The sequence below is a fragment of the Castor canadensis genome, chromosome 1, assembly GCF_047511655.1.
Source record: "Castor canadensis chromosome 1, mCasCan1.hap1v2, whole genome shotgun sequence".
Lineage (NCBI taxonomy): Eukaryota > Metazoa > Chordata > Mammalia > Rodentia > Castoridae > Castor > Castor canadensis.
The window spans coordinates 142,625,135-142,642,840 of NC_133386.1; the positions used below are offsets into that span (position 1 = coordinate 142,625,135).

Consider the following 17,706-nt stretch of genomic DNA (forward strand, 5'->3'; position numbering starts at 1 on the left):
CAAGATGCACTAGAGGGGAAAGAGGAATAGTGAAATATTTTAAGAAATGAATTTGAATAAACTGTTCAGTCTGATTTTTCCTGTTTGATTTAGGGTGAATCAATATCCTGGAATTATAGTTTCATCAGAATATATGGTCATTACCCTGATTCTGGAAGAAGAAAGGGTGAGGGCAAACATGGCACTGAGTTTTATTTTTCTTGTTCTTGTTTATTTTCATTTAAGTACAGTGGTAAAATCCAGAGTGGGCTTTAAAGTCAAATTACTGAGGTTTAAATCCTAGCTCTGACACATAGAATCTGTGTGGCTTTGGACAAGAGCCTCAACTTCTCAATGCCTCAATTTTCTCATTTCTGAATTAAAGATAATCATAGATGCATCTGCTTTACATGAAATATAAGGATTAAAGAAAATAACAAATGTAAAATAACTGAATTGGACTTAGCAGTGCCTATAACAAAGTAATGCCCAACACATTAAATGCTTCTATTATCATTAGCACTTATATTAAACCTTCAATTCATCCTGTTTGAGACCCTTGTCACTGCATTCTTAGTTCTCAGTTTCATAATATAATGAATAGCCCTTTAGTGTGTCTTAAATTCAAAAAAAAAAAAAAATAGTAAGTTGGAGACTAGAGTAAGGATGTTTGGGAAGAGGGTGGTCCTGAGCTTAATTTTTAAAAATTGACTGAAAGGCAAAATAAAAGATTCCAATTAGATCAATAAAGAATTCTCTTTGCCAGTAGAGCTAGAAGAGCTAGTTGATTTCATAAATTGGGAAGTATGGTGATATTGTCTTCACTCTCTACCTTTCCTCATCATTCTAACCCAATATTTTCTATTCGAGAAATAGAAGCCTCATCCCTAGTTCTCAAACATGACTACATAGTTCCCCCTGCCCTCTATCCTTTGTATGGGGGATAACTAAGTTCAGAAAGGCTAAGGAGCCTGTACAATACAGTAATGAAATCTTACTAAACCTGCTCTCCTTTTGTCTTTCTAAGAAAAATGTCTGAACAACTCACTCGTCAAGATGACTTCTTGGGCATCTACTCATGTATTGGCACTTTCAACCTTCAGAGATGGGCTCAATGTGAAGTAAATCCAGGAAGTGGAGAGAGGAGACTTTTTTCAGGAGTCCCCATACTTAGTCCAGGCTCTGATTGATCTTGGCTGCAGAGTTGCTGCTGCTGCTAATAGGAAAGGGACTACTTACCTCTCTGCTGTGGAGATGGAATTAAAGATGAGGACTGGGCATCCTGTCTCTGTCCATTCAATTCTGCTTCAGTCCTAGCTTCTCCAGTTTATCCATCTAGCTGTCAGTGAATCTGGAATTTAGTAGACTCCAAGGGTGGGTCTGTGGCAATCATGGGAGGAAGCAGGTATGAGTGAATAGGATTTATGGGCTTTTTTCTATGAACACCTCAGAGGCCATGAACTCTGGGCCCCGGGTGGGCTTGAGGACCTGCTAGTCTCAGCTGTGAAGTGTTAATGAGGAATTAGCAGAAATCCAAGGCTATCTCTGTGGACTTTCCTAGGCTCCAGACTTCCATGTCTAGCATGCTCAGGAACTGGGGAGAAGTAGAGATTGAGCAGAGAGGTTTCTGCAGAACCCCTGGATGGAGACTGGCTTCCCTTTACACAATTGATCAACATAGCTGCCATTTGGAATTGATGGTTATTATTCTTTATTCTCATTTTCTGCACTCTTAGCCCTGTAAAAGGGCAAAGCACTTTGATGGAAAGGGCCTTTGAATAAAGCTTCACTACTATGCAACCTTGAGCACTCTCCTTAATCTATATGAGCTTAGGATTTTTTTCTCTGTATAGTAGAACTGGCTTCCTGACAAACCTTACTCTAAACCACATGTAAGATTTAGGAAGCAATGCTAGGAATCTCTCTGTATAGCTATCCTTATCTTAACTAGCAAAAATGCTTTGTCTTTCTTATTATGCTTATGTCTTCTCTTCAACACAATTGGAGAAAAGGGCAGAACAAGTTCTGTCTGGAAGTGAGGGGGGTGGGAGGAGGGAGAAGGGGTGGGGGACAGGGGAGAGAAATGACCCAAATAATGTATGCACATGTGAATATCTGCATTAAAAAAAATAGATTTAGGAATGATGAAATGTTAATAAATGTAGCTTTTAAGTTTAATATAAAAGTATGTTCTGATGGAACAGTGAGAGCTTCAAGCTAACCAGTAAAATTCAAGAATTGATCCCAAAACATAAGTCAAAATCATTGATATAGGACTCGGGGTTTGGCTTAGGTGGTAGAGCTGATATCTAGCAAGTGTGAGACCCTGAGTTCAAATTCCAGTACCACTAAAAAAAAAGCCATTACATGCCACATGTAATGATATTTTTAGTGCTATAAGTGGATAATTTCATGAACCATAATCTGTGAAATTTAAGATTATTCCCTTTATTGTGTAGTAACATGGAAACTGATCAAAAGTAAGAAGTTCACTGTCTGATGAAGAATGATAGTTATTGAGGGAAAAATTGCTATTGAGATGCTTGACCTATGGAATAAACTTTTAGTGCTTCCTAAAAGTAAGAAAACTGTTTTGGTAAATGGTTGGAACTGGAGAACATCATGTTAAGCAAAGTAAGCCAGGCACAAAAAAATCAAAGGTCGAATGTTTTCCCTCATATGTGGAAGCTATGCCTATAAGTTAAATAGATAACTAGATAGATAGATAGGTAGACAGATAGATGATAGATAGGTAGATAGATACACACACACACATATATAGTGAGAGAAAAAGAACAAAAACTGTATTAGTGAGTCTGTCTGAGGTGATGACGGGAGGCAGGAGAGGAAAAGAAAATGTTAGACAATGAAAAATATTGAAATAATCCATCTATAATGCACTGTACTGTTAGTTGTTGACTATTAAAAGACCATGGTGATAAGGAATAGTAAGTAATGAGGAGGTAATTTGATTAAAGCACAACATATACAGGCTGAAGTGCCAAGACCAACTCCCCACCCTTGGACTATCAGTATACACTTTTTAAAAAATGAAGTGTAGGATGGAAAAATAGGTCTTTTCTAAGGATAGGTACTAGTGGGAGGGAGGAACGCAGAAGGAAAAGAGAAATGAGTGTGAATAGTGTGGATTTATTTTCTATCCATATATGAAAATAGGAGAATGAAACCTGTTGAAATTGTTCTAAGAATGGGGGAGGGGAAAGAGGGAGAATAGTGGAGGCGGTAAAACTAAGATGTAATGTAAGCACATATGTAAATGTCACATTGTATCCCCCTGTACAACTGTTACATGCTAATAAGGTAAAAATTTAAAAAGAACCTTATTTGGCCCCTAAACAGTAAATTGGACAGCCAGATTTTATTATTTGTCTATCTTTGGTGTTCTTAATTTTTTTAATACTGTCATATAGCATGTTATTTAATAGACGTTTCAGAGGCAAATATAGAAATTAGAAGTTTGGAAGATTATAATTCTACAGAGTACTTGAACATATTCTATAAAACAATGGTAATTTTCAATAGTATAACTGATAGACTATGTATCACATATCTGCATTATCAATGAATGCCTTATAGATTTAATATAATATTTTAATGTCATTTCCATAAAAAATCCATACTAAGGAAGTTTAAGAATTGAGAATCTCTTTTAAATTTTCATTTTATTTTTGAATTACTATACATTAATTATATGAGCATCATTGTGATAAGAACTCAGAATCTTTTGTGATGCTGGAGTGAACAAGTAGCCGAGGCAGTACCTGGCTCCCTGTGTGCATGGGACATGTGCTCAATCAGATGTCCAATCTGACACTGTCTTTTGGCTAAACCATACATGTCTGTGTTTCAGTGCGGTAGGGAAACTAATTTTTTGTCCTGAAAAAAATCTATTTCATTGAAAAAACAGTTGAAATTAACTGAGAAATTTAGAATAAATTATTGTAACTGGCTACTAATGAGACATTGGAGATAAAATATAGCATTGCTTGGCTAATTTTGTATAACATAAAAATAAAAGTCCTGAAAATTATGTAATTTCTTCAATTCCTGTTAGTAGATCTTTGTGAGATAAGTTTCCCTTCTATGAATACTAGCCAAGCAAATCCTAACCAAGCAAAACACACAAAAATTTTTAATTATAAATTATTGCCTGCAAGGAGCTTTTGTATAAAGCCATCCTGGTTTAATGCAAGCTCATGTGACATATTTTCTAGATATAAATAAACATGAAAAAGCTGCATCCAAGCTTATGCTATGGAGGTTCCACGATCTTACTCATAACTTTTTTGTTTAACCATAATTGCAGAATGTCAAAAATCTCATGAATATGATATAGAATCTCTGCATTAATCACTGATGTGCATATTTCCAAGTAGCAATGTGTGCAATTTCTCTTTATTCCTACTGTGCTGTTCATTCTGCTTCTGCTTACTGAATTTATTTCATTTGAACAAATTAATAGAAACAAGCCTTGTGTTTTTTATGCTTAGTTTTTTATTTACACAATGATGTCACATTCTTGCATTCAGCACTACCATAAATAAAGCTCATATGTTCATCTGTCTGACTCTTATGCCTATCTTTTAATTAGTTTGTAAGAGAAAGTAAAGAGAGATGTGTGATTAACCACAGACCTTTGTCTGCCACCAATGACATCAAACTGTGACACAGTTTTTTTTTTAACTTTCTGACAGTACTGCAGTTTGAATTCAAGATGTCATGCTTGTGCACACACAAGCACTCTACTACTTCAAGTATGACCCAAACCCATGAACTCCCATATTTCTGATGGCCCAACTCCTCTGAACAATGACATCATCAATGTGGATGATTCTTCCATCAATCTAGATGTATTATGTCTCTAAAATACAAGGCTTCTCATCTAATCTCAGACAATCCTCCCTGGCTGCAGGTCCTGTTCCCTTTTTTCAAGACACATCATAGAAATGGGCTCTTCCAAAGCTTTTTTTGACTTCAAGGAGTAGCTGAGTAGGTATACATAATACCCAACCTCCAATCACTGACTGATGAAAGACTGGTTATCTGCATATGTAGTTTGCACTTTTTACTAAACTATAATCTTTTTGGTTGTAAGTAGCATGCATGCTTGCTCCATATCTCTACTCCTAGTTTGTATATCACAACGCACCTGTTATTAACCAGTCCATTAACATTCAATAGACTGAAATTATAACAAAGAATTCACCTATAAATTTGTTTTAATAATCCAGGCTGAGAATGGCAGGTACAATGTATAAGTTTTTCCAACCTCCTCCTTTCTTCTAAAGCACACATTGTTAATATATTCCATTACTCTTTTTTTTCTTTCTTTCTTGCAGTGCTGGTGAAAAATCTCATCATTCTATGCAAGCACTCATGCATTCTATGCAAGCACTCAATTACTAAGCTATACTCCTAGCCTCTCCATTACTCAGTTTTAATAAGTCTTACATCATTCTGAATACAGAAACTACATCTAATTGTCATTTATACAGATGACATAAAGCACATGTGCAATATTTGGTCTTTTGCAAATGTCTGGGTTGAGGAGGGGACAAATGAGACAGAAGAGTGGGTAGGAAGAATAAAATCCAAAAGGCAACAGAAATGGAATAGCATATATAATACAAAGAATGGCTAGATGTGGAAAGGCTGGAAGAGAAAATATTAGGGACACATTCATTGATCCCTACACTTTATAGAAAACTGTAGCGTTTCCGGTATAAAATGAGGACTTTGAACAAAGGAAAAATATACCTGCAGTGTGAAAAATTTACCTTCTGATTTTTGTGCAACTATTACTTTTTCAATCCAAACTATAACATGTAATTCCATTCATAGTCTGATAAAACAATCTGCAACCTATGTCACCAAAAAGAGCTAGGGGGAGCAGGCCAGTAAATCTGAACTTGAGGAAATAAAAATTGGACCTAATCTGTTTTGTCCTCCCATAAACAGTAAGGAGGAGCGAGAATTTTAAGTGAAAAAAACCAGAGCTCAGATTTAAACCTTATGGACCTAAAGTGAGTGTGGCGGCAGTGATTAAAGATAAAGGCAAAGCAGCTAACACATTATACAATCTGCAAACCACATTCATGTACATTTTTCTGTTAGTATTGACTTTTAGTATTGAAGTCAGAAAGCAAACACAGAAATTATTTAAAAGATCACATACAGAAACTAAGATGCATATAACGTGCCAGCAAAGGGGCCATATAGAATGATCCAAGATGGTGACAGAGACAGATCCACAGACCTCATGAGCTCCTGAATCAGAGACCCTGCTGAGAAGCTGGAGACACACCTGGCTGAGGTAAAGCACCAGGGAGAGCCAAAAAAAGAGGCACTCTAAACACTTAGATCATGGACGTCTTCTCCACGCCACGATATAATAAAAGAACAGCCGGCCTGCCAACTCCCTGCCACATAGGCCTGCAGAGCCACTGCTCCTTTCTACCAGGCTCTCCACCCCTCGGACTGAGCCAGGCCACAGCCCTGTGTTGTACCCATGCATGGCAGGATCCCCCAGACCCCAGCCCTGTGCCAGACCCACACCACACTGGGATCCCTGCCCCTGGCCATGCCTGACACCAGTCCCCAGCTGGTCCCACAACCCACCAGGATACTTGCCCCTCGAGCCCACCACCCTTCAGTTCCTGCTGAGACCCAAATTGTGTGGGACGACCAGACCTCCGCCCCTCAGCCTCCTGGCCTCTCAGGCCTTGCCAGGCTCCAGCTCCATAAGAAACAACTGGAGCCCCACCCCGCTGGAACAGGCACAAGCTTGGCATGAGACAGCTGCATCCACCAGCCCGCCAGGATCCCTGCCCCTTGGGTGGAGCTGGCCCCAGCTCTACAGGCTTTCCAGATAACTGCTCCACCAGGCTCCCGCTCAGGCCACCACTAGAGGGCTCCAAGCATGCTAAGAGACATACTCACACAGGACTGGAAACTAAAGAAGTAACAGAACAACTTAGCCTCCAATTCTGCTGTTCCAGAACTGGTGTTTTTTTTGTTTTGTTTTGTTTTTTTCTCCCTTCTTCAAAGGTTTGGCTGCCTGGTTTGCTATTTGATTACCCACCATCTCTCCCACTTTTTTTTCTTTTTTCCTCTTCTCTCTTCCTTTTGTCTTTCCTTCTCTTTCTCTTTGTAATCCTTCTCTCTTGGTTTTGTTAGTATTACTATTGTAACCCAGCTAATACTAAAGTACAGAGAGTCCAGGGACAGAAATGGTACCTAGTGGAGATATGGGAAGAAGAAAAAGGGATGGAAAGCATTCTCCCACCAAAAATAAAGTAGTACAGGATTTAGAGCAAAATGAAGAAAATGGATACCCAGACCAAGACTCCAACAAAACAAAGATAAACTATACCAAGGAACCCAACAAAGACCACAAGAACACCCTGAAAGAAGAAATTCTACAAGTAATTAATGAAAATTTCATAGAGATGTTTCTAGACATGGTCAATCAAAATGTATAGGAGGCTACCAAGAAATTCCAAGACAACAAAACTAAAGAATATGAAAAAACACAGAAAAAGATAAATGAAATCATAGGAGCCATAAATAAAAACCAAACTGGAACAAAGATCACCATAAACAGAGAGATAAATGAATTAAGGACAAAAATAGACAATATTAAAGAGGAAATAACCCACGATATGGAAAACCTCAGAAAATAGAATGAAACAGAAATAAAAAACAAAATGGAAGGCCATTCCAACAAACAGAACAAACAGAAGACAGAATCTCAGAACTTGAAGATGAAATGGCAATTAAAGGAAAAACTGAAGAACTATTAGTTAAACAACTCAAGACCTGTGAAAAGAAAATGAAAGAAATCACTGACTCCATCAAAAGACCAAATGTGAGAATCATGGGCATTGAAGAAGGAGAAGAGGTGCAAGCAAAAGGAATGCATAATATATTCAACAAAATAATAACAGAAAATTTCCCAAATCTAGAGAAAACTATGCCCATTCAGGTACAGGAAGCATCCAGAACACTTAACAGACCTGACTAAAATAGAACTACCCCCTGACATATTATCATTAAAACAACAAGAACAGAGACTAAAGAAAGAATATTGAAGGCTGTAAGAGAGAAAAAACAAATGACATACAAAGGTAAAACCATCAAAGTCACAGCAGACTTCTCAACAGAAACATTAACAGCAAGAAGAGCATGGAGTGAAGTCTTCCAAGCACTGGATGAAAATAACTTCAACCCTAGGATACTCTACCCAGCAAAACTATCATTCAAAATAGATAGAACAATAAAACTCTTCCGTGATAAGCAGAAATTAAAACAACATATGACCACCAAGCCACGACTACAAAAGATTCTCCAAGTAAGTCTGCACACAGAAAATGAAAGCAAACAAAACCATGAAAGGACAGATAATACCAAGTCACAGGAGAAGAAAAAGCAAGAAAGTAGAGAATAACATTGATTCCGCTGCACACAATCAAACTCTTAAACAACAAAGACAACTAAATGACAGGAATCACTACATACCTATCATTATTAACAGTGAATGTTATCGGACATAATTCCCCCATCAAAAGACACTGGTTGGCACACTAGATTAAAAAAGAAGATCCAAGAATCTGCTGCCTACAGGAGACTCACCTCATCAACAGAAATAAGTACTGGCTGAAAGTGATAGACTAGAAGAAGATTTACCAAGCCAATGTTCCTGGAAATAAGCAGGGGTACCAATACTTATCTCAGACAAAGTAGACTTCACACCTACAGTGATCAAACAAGATAAAGAAGGACATTCCATAGGAATAAAAGGGGAAATACACCAAAAGGAAATAACAATTATCAACCTATATGCACCCAATGTGAATGCACCCAATTTCATCAAACATACTCTGAAGGACCTAAAAACATGTGTAATCTCCAACACAATGCTAGTGGGACTCTGGAAAAAAATTTGGAGGCTACTTAAAAAGCTAGACATCAATCTACCATTTGATCCAGTAATACCACTCTTGGGGATATACCCAAAAGACTGTTACTCCAGAGGCACCTGCACACCCATGTTTATTGCGGCACTATTCACAATAGCCAAGTTATGGAAACAGCCAAGATGCCCCACCACTGACGAATGGATTAAGAAAATGTGGTATCTATACACAGTGGAATTCTATGCAGCCATGAAGAAGAACGAAATGTTATCATTTGCTGGTAAATGGATGGAATTGGAGAGCATCATTCTGAGTGAGGTTAGCCTGGCCCAAAAGACCAAAAATCGTATGTTCTTCCTCATATGTGGACATTAGATCAAGGGTAAACACAACAATGGGATTGGACTATGAGCACATGATAAAAGCAAGAGCACACAAGGGAGGGGTGAGGATAGGTAAGACACCTAAAAAACTAGCTAGCATTTGTTGCCCTCAACACAGAGAAACTAAAGCAGATACCTTAAAAGCAACTGAGGCCAATAGGAAAAGGGGAACAAGTACTAGAGAAAAGGTTAGTTCAAGAAGAATTAACCTAGAAGGTAACACCCACACACAGGAAATCAATGTGAGTCAATGCCCTGTATAGCTATCCTTATCTCAACCAGCAAAAACCCTTGTTCCTTCCTATTATTGCTTATACTCTCTCTACAACAAAATTAGAAATAAGGGCAAAATAGTTTCTGCTGGGTATTGAGGAGAGGGAGAGGGAGGGGGTGGAGTGGGTGGTAAGGGAGGGGGTGGGGGCAGGGGGGAAAAATGAACCAAGCCTTGTATGTACATATGAATAATAAAAGAAAAAGGAAAAAAAATGCTAGTGGGAGACCTTAATACTCTCATCACCAACAGATAGGTCATCCAAACAAAAAAATCAATAAAGAAATCCTAGAACTAAATCACACCATAGATCAAATGGACTTAGCTGATGTCTACAGAATATTTCATACAACTTCTGCACAATATACATTCTTCTCAGCAGTGCATGAAACCCTCTACAAAATTGATCATATCTTAGGGCACAAAGCAAGCCTCCGCAAATATAAGAAAATAGAACTAATCCCATGCATTCTATCTGACCACAATGCATTAAAACTAGAAATCAACAGCAAAAACAGCAGTAAAAAATATGCAAACAATTGGAAACTGAATAACACATTGCTCAATGACACCAACAATGAACAAACTGAGAAGGAATATATAGAAAAAATTCCATTCACAATAGCCCCCCAAAAAATCAAATACCTAGAAGTAAATTTAACAAAGAATGTGAATGAACTCTACAAGGAGAATTACAAACTCCTGAAGAAAGAGATCAAGGAAAGTTATAGAAGGTGGAAAGATCTCCCATGCTCATGGATCGCTAGAATCAACTAGTAAAACTTGCTATTCTACTGAAATCAATCTACATGTTTAATGCAATTGCCATCAAAATCCCAATGACTTTCATCACAGAGGAAACAAAAGGGACCACAAATAGCCAAGGCAATACTCAGCAAAAAAATCATTGCTGGAGGTATCACAATACCTGACTTCATACTATAATACAAAGCAATAGCAATAAAAACAGCATGGTACGGGCACAAAAACAGACATGAAGACCAGTGGAACAGAATAGAAGATCCAGATATGAATCCACACAACTGTACCCACTTCATTTTTGACAAAGGTGTCAAAAACATACGATGGAGAAAAGACAGCCTCTTCAACAAATATTGCTGGGAAAAGTGGTTACCTGTCTGCAAGAAACTGAAACTAGATCCATGTCTATCACCCTGTACTAGTATCAACTCAAAATGGATCAAAGACCTAAATATCAGACATGAAACTCTGAAGTTACTACAGGAAGGAGCAGGAAACACTCTGGAGCTAATAGGTATACGCAAGGACTTCCTCAATAGAACCCCAATAGCCCAGCAACTAAGAGAAAGAATGGACAAATGGGACTTCATAAAATTAAAAAGCTTCTGCACAACAAAAGAAATGGTCTCTAAACTGAAGAGACCACCCACGGAGTGGGAGAAAATATTTGCCAGCTATACATCAGACAAGGGACTGAAAACCAAAATATACAGGGAACTTAAGAAACTAAACTCTCCTAAAATCAAGAACCAATTAAAAAATGGACAACTGAGCTAAACAGAACTTTCTCAATAGAAGAAATTAAAATGCAAAAAAGCACATGAAAAAATGCTCACCATCTCTAGCCGTAAATGAAATGCAAATCAAAACCACACTAAGATTCCACCTCACCCCTGTTAGACTAGCCATCATCAAAAACACCAACAACAACATGTGTTGGTGAGGATGTGGGGAAAAAGGAACCCTAATCCATTGCTGGTGGGAATGCAAGCTGGTGCAACCACTCAGGAAAAAAAATTAGGGACTTCTTAAAAACCTAAACATAGACCTGCCATATGATCCAGCAATCCCACTCCTGGGGATATACCCAAAGGAATGTAACACAGGTTACTCCAAAGACACCTGCACACCCATGTTTATTGCGGCACTACTCACAATAGCCAAGTTATGGAAACAACCAAGATGCCCCACTATTGATGAATGGATCAAGAAAATGTGGTACTTGTACACAATGGAATTTTACTCAGCCATGAAGAAGAATGAAATCTTATCATTTGCAGGTAAATGGATGGAAGTGGAGAACATCATTCTGAGCAAGGTTAGCCAAGCTCAGAAGACCAAAAATCTTATGTTCTCCCTCATATGCAGACTTTAGATCTAGGACAAATGCAGCAATGTGGTTGGACTTGGATCACATGACAAGGGGAGAGCACATAGGGGTGACATAGAAATAGGTAGAAAATGCAAAACATGAAAGCATTTGATGTCCCCACTCCAGAGGAGCTAATACAGAAACCTTAAAGCGACAGAGGTTATCATAAGAAGGGAATCAGTACCAGTGTAAAGATCAGTTAGAGATGAATCAACATGGGTCATAACACTTGTACACAAAAGCAATGCTAGGAATATTTCTGAATAGCTATCCTTAACTAGGAAAAACATTTTGTGTTCCTTTTTATGCTTGTCTCTTTTCTTCAACAAAATTAGTGATAAAGGCAGAACAGGACCTGCCTGGAACTGAAGGGGGAAGGGGAGGGGGGGAGAAATGACCCAAACAATGTATGCACATGTGAATAAATGAATAATAAAATAAATAAATAAATTTTTAAAAAGAGGCCATATAGATTTAGAAATATGTTGTCCTGGGAAGAAGGTAGAACAGATAAATGGGCCAGAGATAGGGAGTGGGAGGAGGGAAAGAAGACATACAGACAATGGTCCCTTCCTTTGTTTTGTTTTGCTTTTTAGTCCATTAGTCTTTGATGGCAGTCATCCATGCATGTCTGTGAATAATCTTGGTTTGAGTTCCTAGCAAGATGAATGGAGTATGTGCTTTCAAATTATCTCAGTTTAGAATGTAGTTATTTGTTATATCCTTAGTAAGCTTTAAAAAATGTCAGCTTTTGGGTAATCCATGTTCTCAGCATGATGGAAATTATCAGAAAGAATGAGAAAGCCACCTGCACATCCATGTTTATTGCAGTATTATCCACAATAGCTAAACATCCAAGATGCCCCACTGCTGATGAATGGAAGAAGAAAATAAGTTATTTACATACAATGGAATTTTATTCAGTCATAAAGAAGAGTTAAGTTTTGTCGTTTGCAGGTAAATGGATAGAACTGAAGAACATCATGTTAAGTGAAGTTAGCCAGGTTCAGAAAACCAAAGGCTGCATGTTTTCTCTCATATGTGGAATATAGACCTAACACAAATACAAGCAATACTATGAAAAACAGGCCACACTAAGGGAAGGTCACCTATGAAAGGGACAGCAAAAGAAGGAAGTTAAGAAGGTGAATAAGGTTGATATACTTCTTATACAAGAATGAATACAGAATTTTTAAACTGGTTGGAATCACTATAAGAAGGGGACTAAGGTAGAAAGGAGAAAAGTAGAGGAGATGAAGCTATTCAGGTTAGTTACACATGGAAATGTCACAAGGAAACTCCCTGCATAGCTATCTTAAACAAACAAAAACATTATTATTTTTCACAAAAACAAAGACTAGGAGGGCAGAAGAGGTCCTTTGGGGAGTTGGTACTAGTGTGAGGAGATAGGATGTGGGGATAGGGTGTAGGACAGTGAAAATGGTGCAAATATTGTGTACACATGTATATAAATAAATGAAAAAAAAATGAGATCTGTTGAAACTATTTCAGCAATGGGGGAAGGAAAGAGAAAGGAGAATGATGGAGGGGTAAATTACACTATGATATATTGAAGAACTTGTATTTGTCACAATGTACCCCCAGCACAAAAATAATATATATACATATATAAAAAAAAATGAGAACGCCAGAAAAGCTTCTGGTATCTGTGAACATGTTTAGCAAACTGGCACAGAAAGTAGAATCCTTACAGAGTCAGACATGGCTTAAATTAAGATAGAGTTCTCACAGAACCAGAATGGAATAGTGGCTACCAGGGGCTAGAGATGGATGTCAGGGAATGGGGAGATGTTAATCAAAGGATATAAAGTTTCTGTTAGGATAAATAAGTTCTGATGATCTTCAACATGATATGGCTACTGTTGGTAATAAATGAACACTTCAAAATTGCTGAGTCTATTTTTAAATATTCTTACCACATACTTATTTATGTGAAGTGATATATGTTTTAGAGTGATTTAATCATTCCACAAAGTATAGATTTATAATAATATCACATTAAATCCTATGCATATTTACAATTACTTCTCAATCAAAATTAATAATATCTAGAAAACTCAAATTTTGAAAAGATAGCTAGAGTTTACAACAACAATAGAAACTAGCTTTGATATTCCTACATATTTTTTTTCCTTCCCTTGGACCCTGTTTTCATAAACATAAAACTGCTCACTGGGATAATCTCTCCACTGAGAGTTAGAAGATTTTATTCTAGTTTTCCATTAATAGCTTCCTTACAATGTTCTTTGTAAAAGTCATTTTCACTCAACAGGCTTCAGTTTCCTCTCCTGAGAATGAGGTTTGGATAACTCCAAGCCTACTATGTGTGGCTCCTCCTCACCCTGCTTCTCCTACCTCTCCCCTGGCTCACTCTGCTGCAACCACAGTAATCTTATTTTTGTCTTCAACTCTTGTCAAGCTTTTTCCATCCCATTTGCTGCTTTTTCTGCATTGTCTTTCTTTTTTTTTTTATTTTTTTAAATTTTTGTGCTGGGGGTACATTGTGGCACTTACAAAAGTTCTTACTTTTGTAAGAACAAAAGTAACAAATCAAATATCATACTTGATTTCACCCCCTCCGTCATTCTCTTTTATGTCATTATCTTTCTTACCCAGTTTTAGTCCATCACCATATTCAGCTTTCCTTTTTCATTTGTTATGCTATTATTTTAAAGTAATGATTTTATTTCTTTGTTTTCTTGCTTATTTGTTATTCTCTCTAGAACATAATTTCCATCAAAGCAAGGCAGATCCCTTTCTGCATAGTCAGCCCTCATAATTCTAAGTACTTAGAACAATATTTGGAATATATAAGTAATAGTAAATGTTTTCTAAATAAATGGATGATATTCAAAGTAAGATTTATTGGAAGTTAGAACCTTTTAGAAGTTCATCTAAGCAGTTGATACACAAATTAGATAATGAAAAATCTTCTACTTCTTCCTCACAAGCACTGAGATGCACTGTAGCAACATCTCAGAACTCAGCTCCTTAGGATCAGGTTTGAAAGCCTTTGGGTTAATCAACTCCGTATTTCCTAATGTTCTATGATTATGTTTCTCAGTTCCTCCTTTGATCACAACATATAGTATTTTCTCAATTCCAAAGCCCATGAAATGTGGATGTAGCTTACTAAGGATGCTCTACTTTCTTGTAGTGTTCCCCTCTTCCTTCTTCCTCCTCACTGCTGAAATGAGTCTAGTGATTGAATTTCTCTTGCAATCAAGGAGTTGCGATCTATAGAATAGAGCTCCTCAAGTCCTCCAACCAGCATGGTTAAGTTTTCACTTCAGTGTCTAAATGAGCTGAATTGAGGTTTGTGTACTGTGGGATGTCCAGTCTTTTCTTCAGATCCAGCTGTTTGCAGGGGTTATATTCTCCTATTCTACTTCCGTGGTTCACTTTCTCCATGTGCCTTGAAGTCTATAAGTTACTCTCCCCTCCCAGCACCATGGCTAGTATCCCTGACATTCACACATGTTAATTTTTTCATTCTTGTTACAGCACTGCTGGCAGAACTTGTTTATGACAGACTTGAGCTGAAGGGTTTTAGGGATAGGGGACACACTTAAAGAATTTATACTGAAGCATTAAATATACAATAATTAGGATCTAATATTATCATAAATAACCTAAAGTTTCATCTGCTAATTCCCTAAATAAAAGATTTCTCATTGATCATTTTGCCTTTGCCTTCAGTGTCTCTCACCATAGCTTCAAATCCCAATTTCTAAATTTTTTATTGCTTTTTTTTTAGAGTAACTCAGCTTCTGTGTTTACATCTTTCCTCCTGACTGCGTCCTGTACAATACCATGTTTCACAAACAAAAAGATCATCAAGGAATCTTTTTTGTACATAGGACCATCATTTTCATATAGATTATACCACCTTTCTGGTACACAAAACAGCTGTAGAGAGTTCCTACTATAAATAGAATTTGCTTTTCATTCTTGCCATATCTATATATATCCACTATAAACTTATTCTGGCTTTCGTTTTTTGGCAATATTGAGGTTTGAACTCAGGGGGCTCTACCACTTGAGCAATTCCACCAGCCCTATTTTTGGCATCGAGTATTTTTGAGATTGAGTCTCACAAACTGTTTGCCTGGGCTGGCTTTGAACCTTGAACTTCATGATCTCTGCCTCCTGAGTAGCTAGGATTGCAAGCATGAACCAATGGCGCCTGGCTTATTCTGGCTTTTCCATTGCCCAGTGAAACATCACTTTACGCTTTTTGGTAGAAAACAAAAGTATGACCTTATCTCTGATCTGCTTGGTCTTCACTCCGTAGACTATAGGGTTTAGTGCAGGTGGGATAACAATGTAGAGGTTGGCAAACATGATGTGAAAAGTGTGAGAAACATTGTGTCCAAAGCGATGGGCAAGGATGGAGAAAAAGGCAGGTGTGTAAAACATGAGGATGACACAAACATGGGAACCACAGGTGCCAAGGGCCTTCTGGCGTGCACCATGGGAAGGGAGGCGAAAAACAGCACAGAGAATGAAGGTGTAAGAGACAGCAATGAGAATCACATCTGAGATGACTGTCATAATGCGAACACAAAAACCATACCAGATGTTGATGGAGATGTCAGCACAAGCGAGTCGAGCAACACCTATATGCTCACAGTAGGTGTGGGGTATAATACGTGTCCTGCAGAAAGGTAGGCGTGTTAGCAAGAATACATCTGGCAGGATGATACAGAAGCTTCGAAAGGAGATGCCCACAACAATCTTGATGATAGTCTTGGGAGTCAAGATAGTGGTATATCTCAAAGGGAAACAAATAGCCACATAGCGATCAAACGCCATGGCCATAAGGATAGCTGAATCCAAAACAAAGCTATAGTGGAGGAAGAACATTTGCGTAAGGCACCCTGGGAATGTAATTTCTTGTGACTTCAGCCAGAAGATGCTGAGTGTTTTAGGCACACCAGCTGTGGACAAGATTAGATCAGTCATAGCCAGAATGGAGACAAAGAAGAACATGGGTTCATGAAGGCTATGTTCCACTGTGATGAGATAGAGAAGGATGCAGTTTCCCATAACAGCTACAATATAGATCATACAGAAGGGAATCCCAATCCACATGTGGAATTGCTCCAGGCCTGGGATTCCCACCAAAATGAAAGTCCCTGGATTGTAACTGGTCAAGTTGAAGGTGATCATAGCACAGCTTCAGGTCCTGAGGACAGAGGATAATAAGGATATTTAGGATCATTGAGTCACACCCACATATAATCAGTTGTTATTATTGAGTCCCAAAGTTAGAGTGACAGTATAATTTGTCATACAAAGGGCTCCACTTTGAAGTTAAAAAAAGTTGACATTAATAATGATGGCAACAACATGCACAAATCAAGATTATCTCAGACTTGCTGCTTGCTCTGCGATTGTAGAATATTCACCTCAGCCCCAAGACCTCTTTCTCCTTTAAAAACTACCTAATGACTATGGCTCTTAGATTTGTGAGGTCAGCACACTTTGTTGCCAACATATAACTTAATTCAGTTCAGCAATAAATGACTGAGTTTTATACTACACTGCATAACACATGTAATTCACATTTAAATTAGAAATGTCCCCTGTAGTATGAACCCTCTTACACTGTTGGTGGAAATGTAGACTAGTACAACCTCTCTGGAAAAAAATTTGGAGGCTACTTAAAAAGCTGGACATCGATCTACCATTTGATCCAGCAATACCACTCTTGGGGATATACCCAAAAGACTGTTACTCCAGAGGCACCTGCACATCCATGTTTATTGCGGCACTATTCACAATAGCCAAGTTATGGAAACAGCCAAGATGCCCCACCACTGACGAATGGATTAAGAAAATGTGGTATCTATACACAATGGAATTTTATGCAGCCATGAAGAAGAACGAAATGTTATCATTCTCTGGTAAATGGATGGAATTGGAGAACATCATTCTGAGTGAGGTTAGCCTGGCTCAAAAAACCAAAAATCGTATGTT

The 17,706-nt window shown here is 37.8% G+C and overlaps 1 protein-coding gene across 1 annotated transcript; it reads right to left on the bottom strand.

Moving 5' to 3' along the window:
- Window positions 1–6,922: 6,922 nt before the first annotated feature.
- LOC141425328 (olfactory receptor 52H1) lies at window positions 6,923–16,896 on the bottom strand. Its single transcript, XM_074081676.1, has 3 exons — window positions 15,985–16,896; window positions 7,738–7,749; window positions 6,923–6,952 (listed from the first exon to the last, which is right to left on the bottom strand). The coding sequence occupies exons 1-3, from the start codon at window positions 16,894–16,896 to the stop codon at window positions 6,923–6,925; spliced, it is 954 nt and encodes a 317-aa protein (XP_073937777.1).
- Between the last annotated feature and the right edge of the window lie 810 nt (window positions 16,897–17,706).

Coding starts and splice junctions, on each gene's coding strand:
- LOC141425328 (XM_074081676.1), bottom strand. CDS start 16,896: ATGATCACCTTCAACTTGACCAGTTACAATCCAGGGACTTTCATTTTG.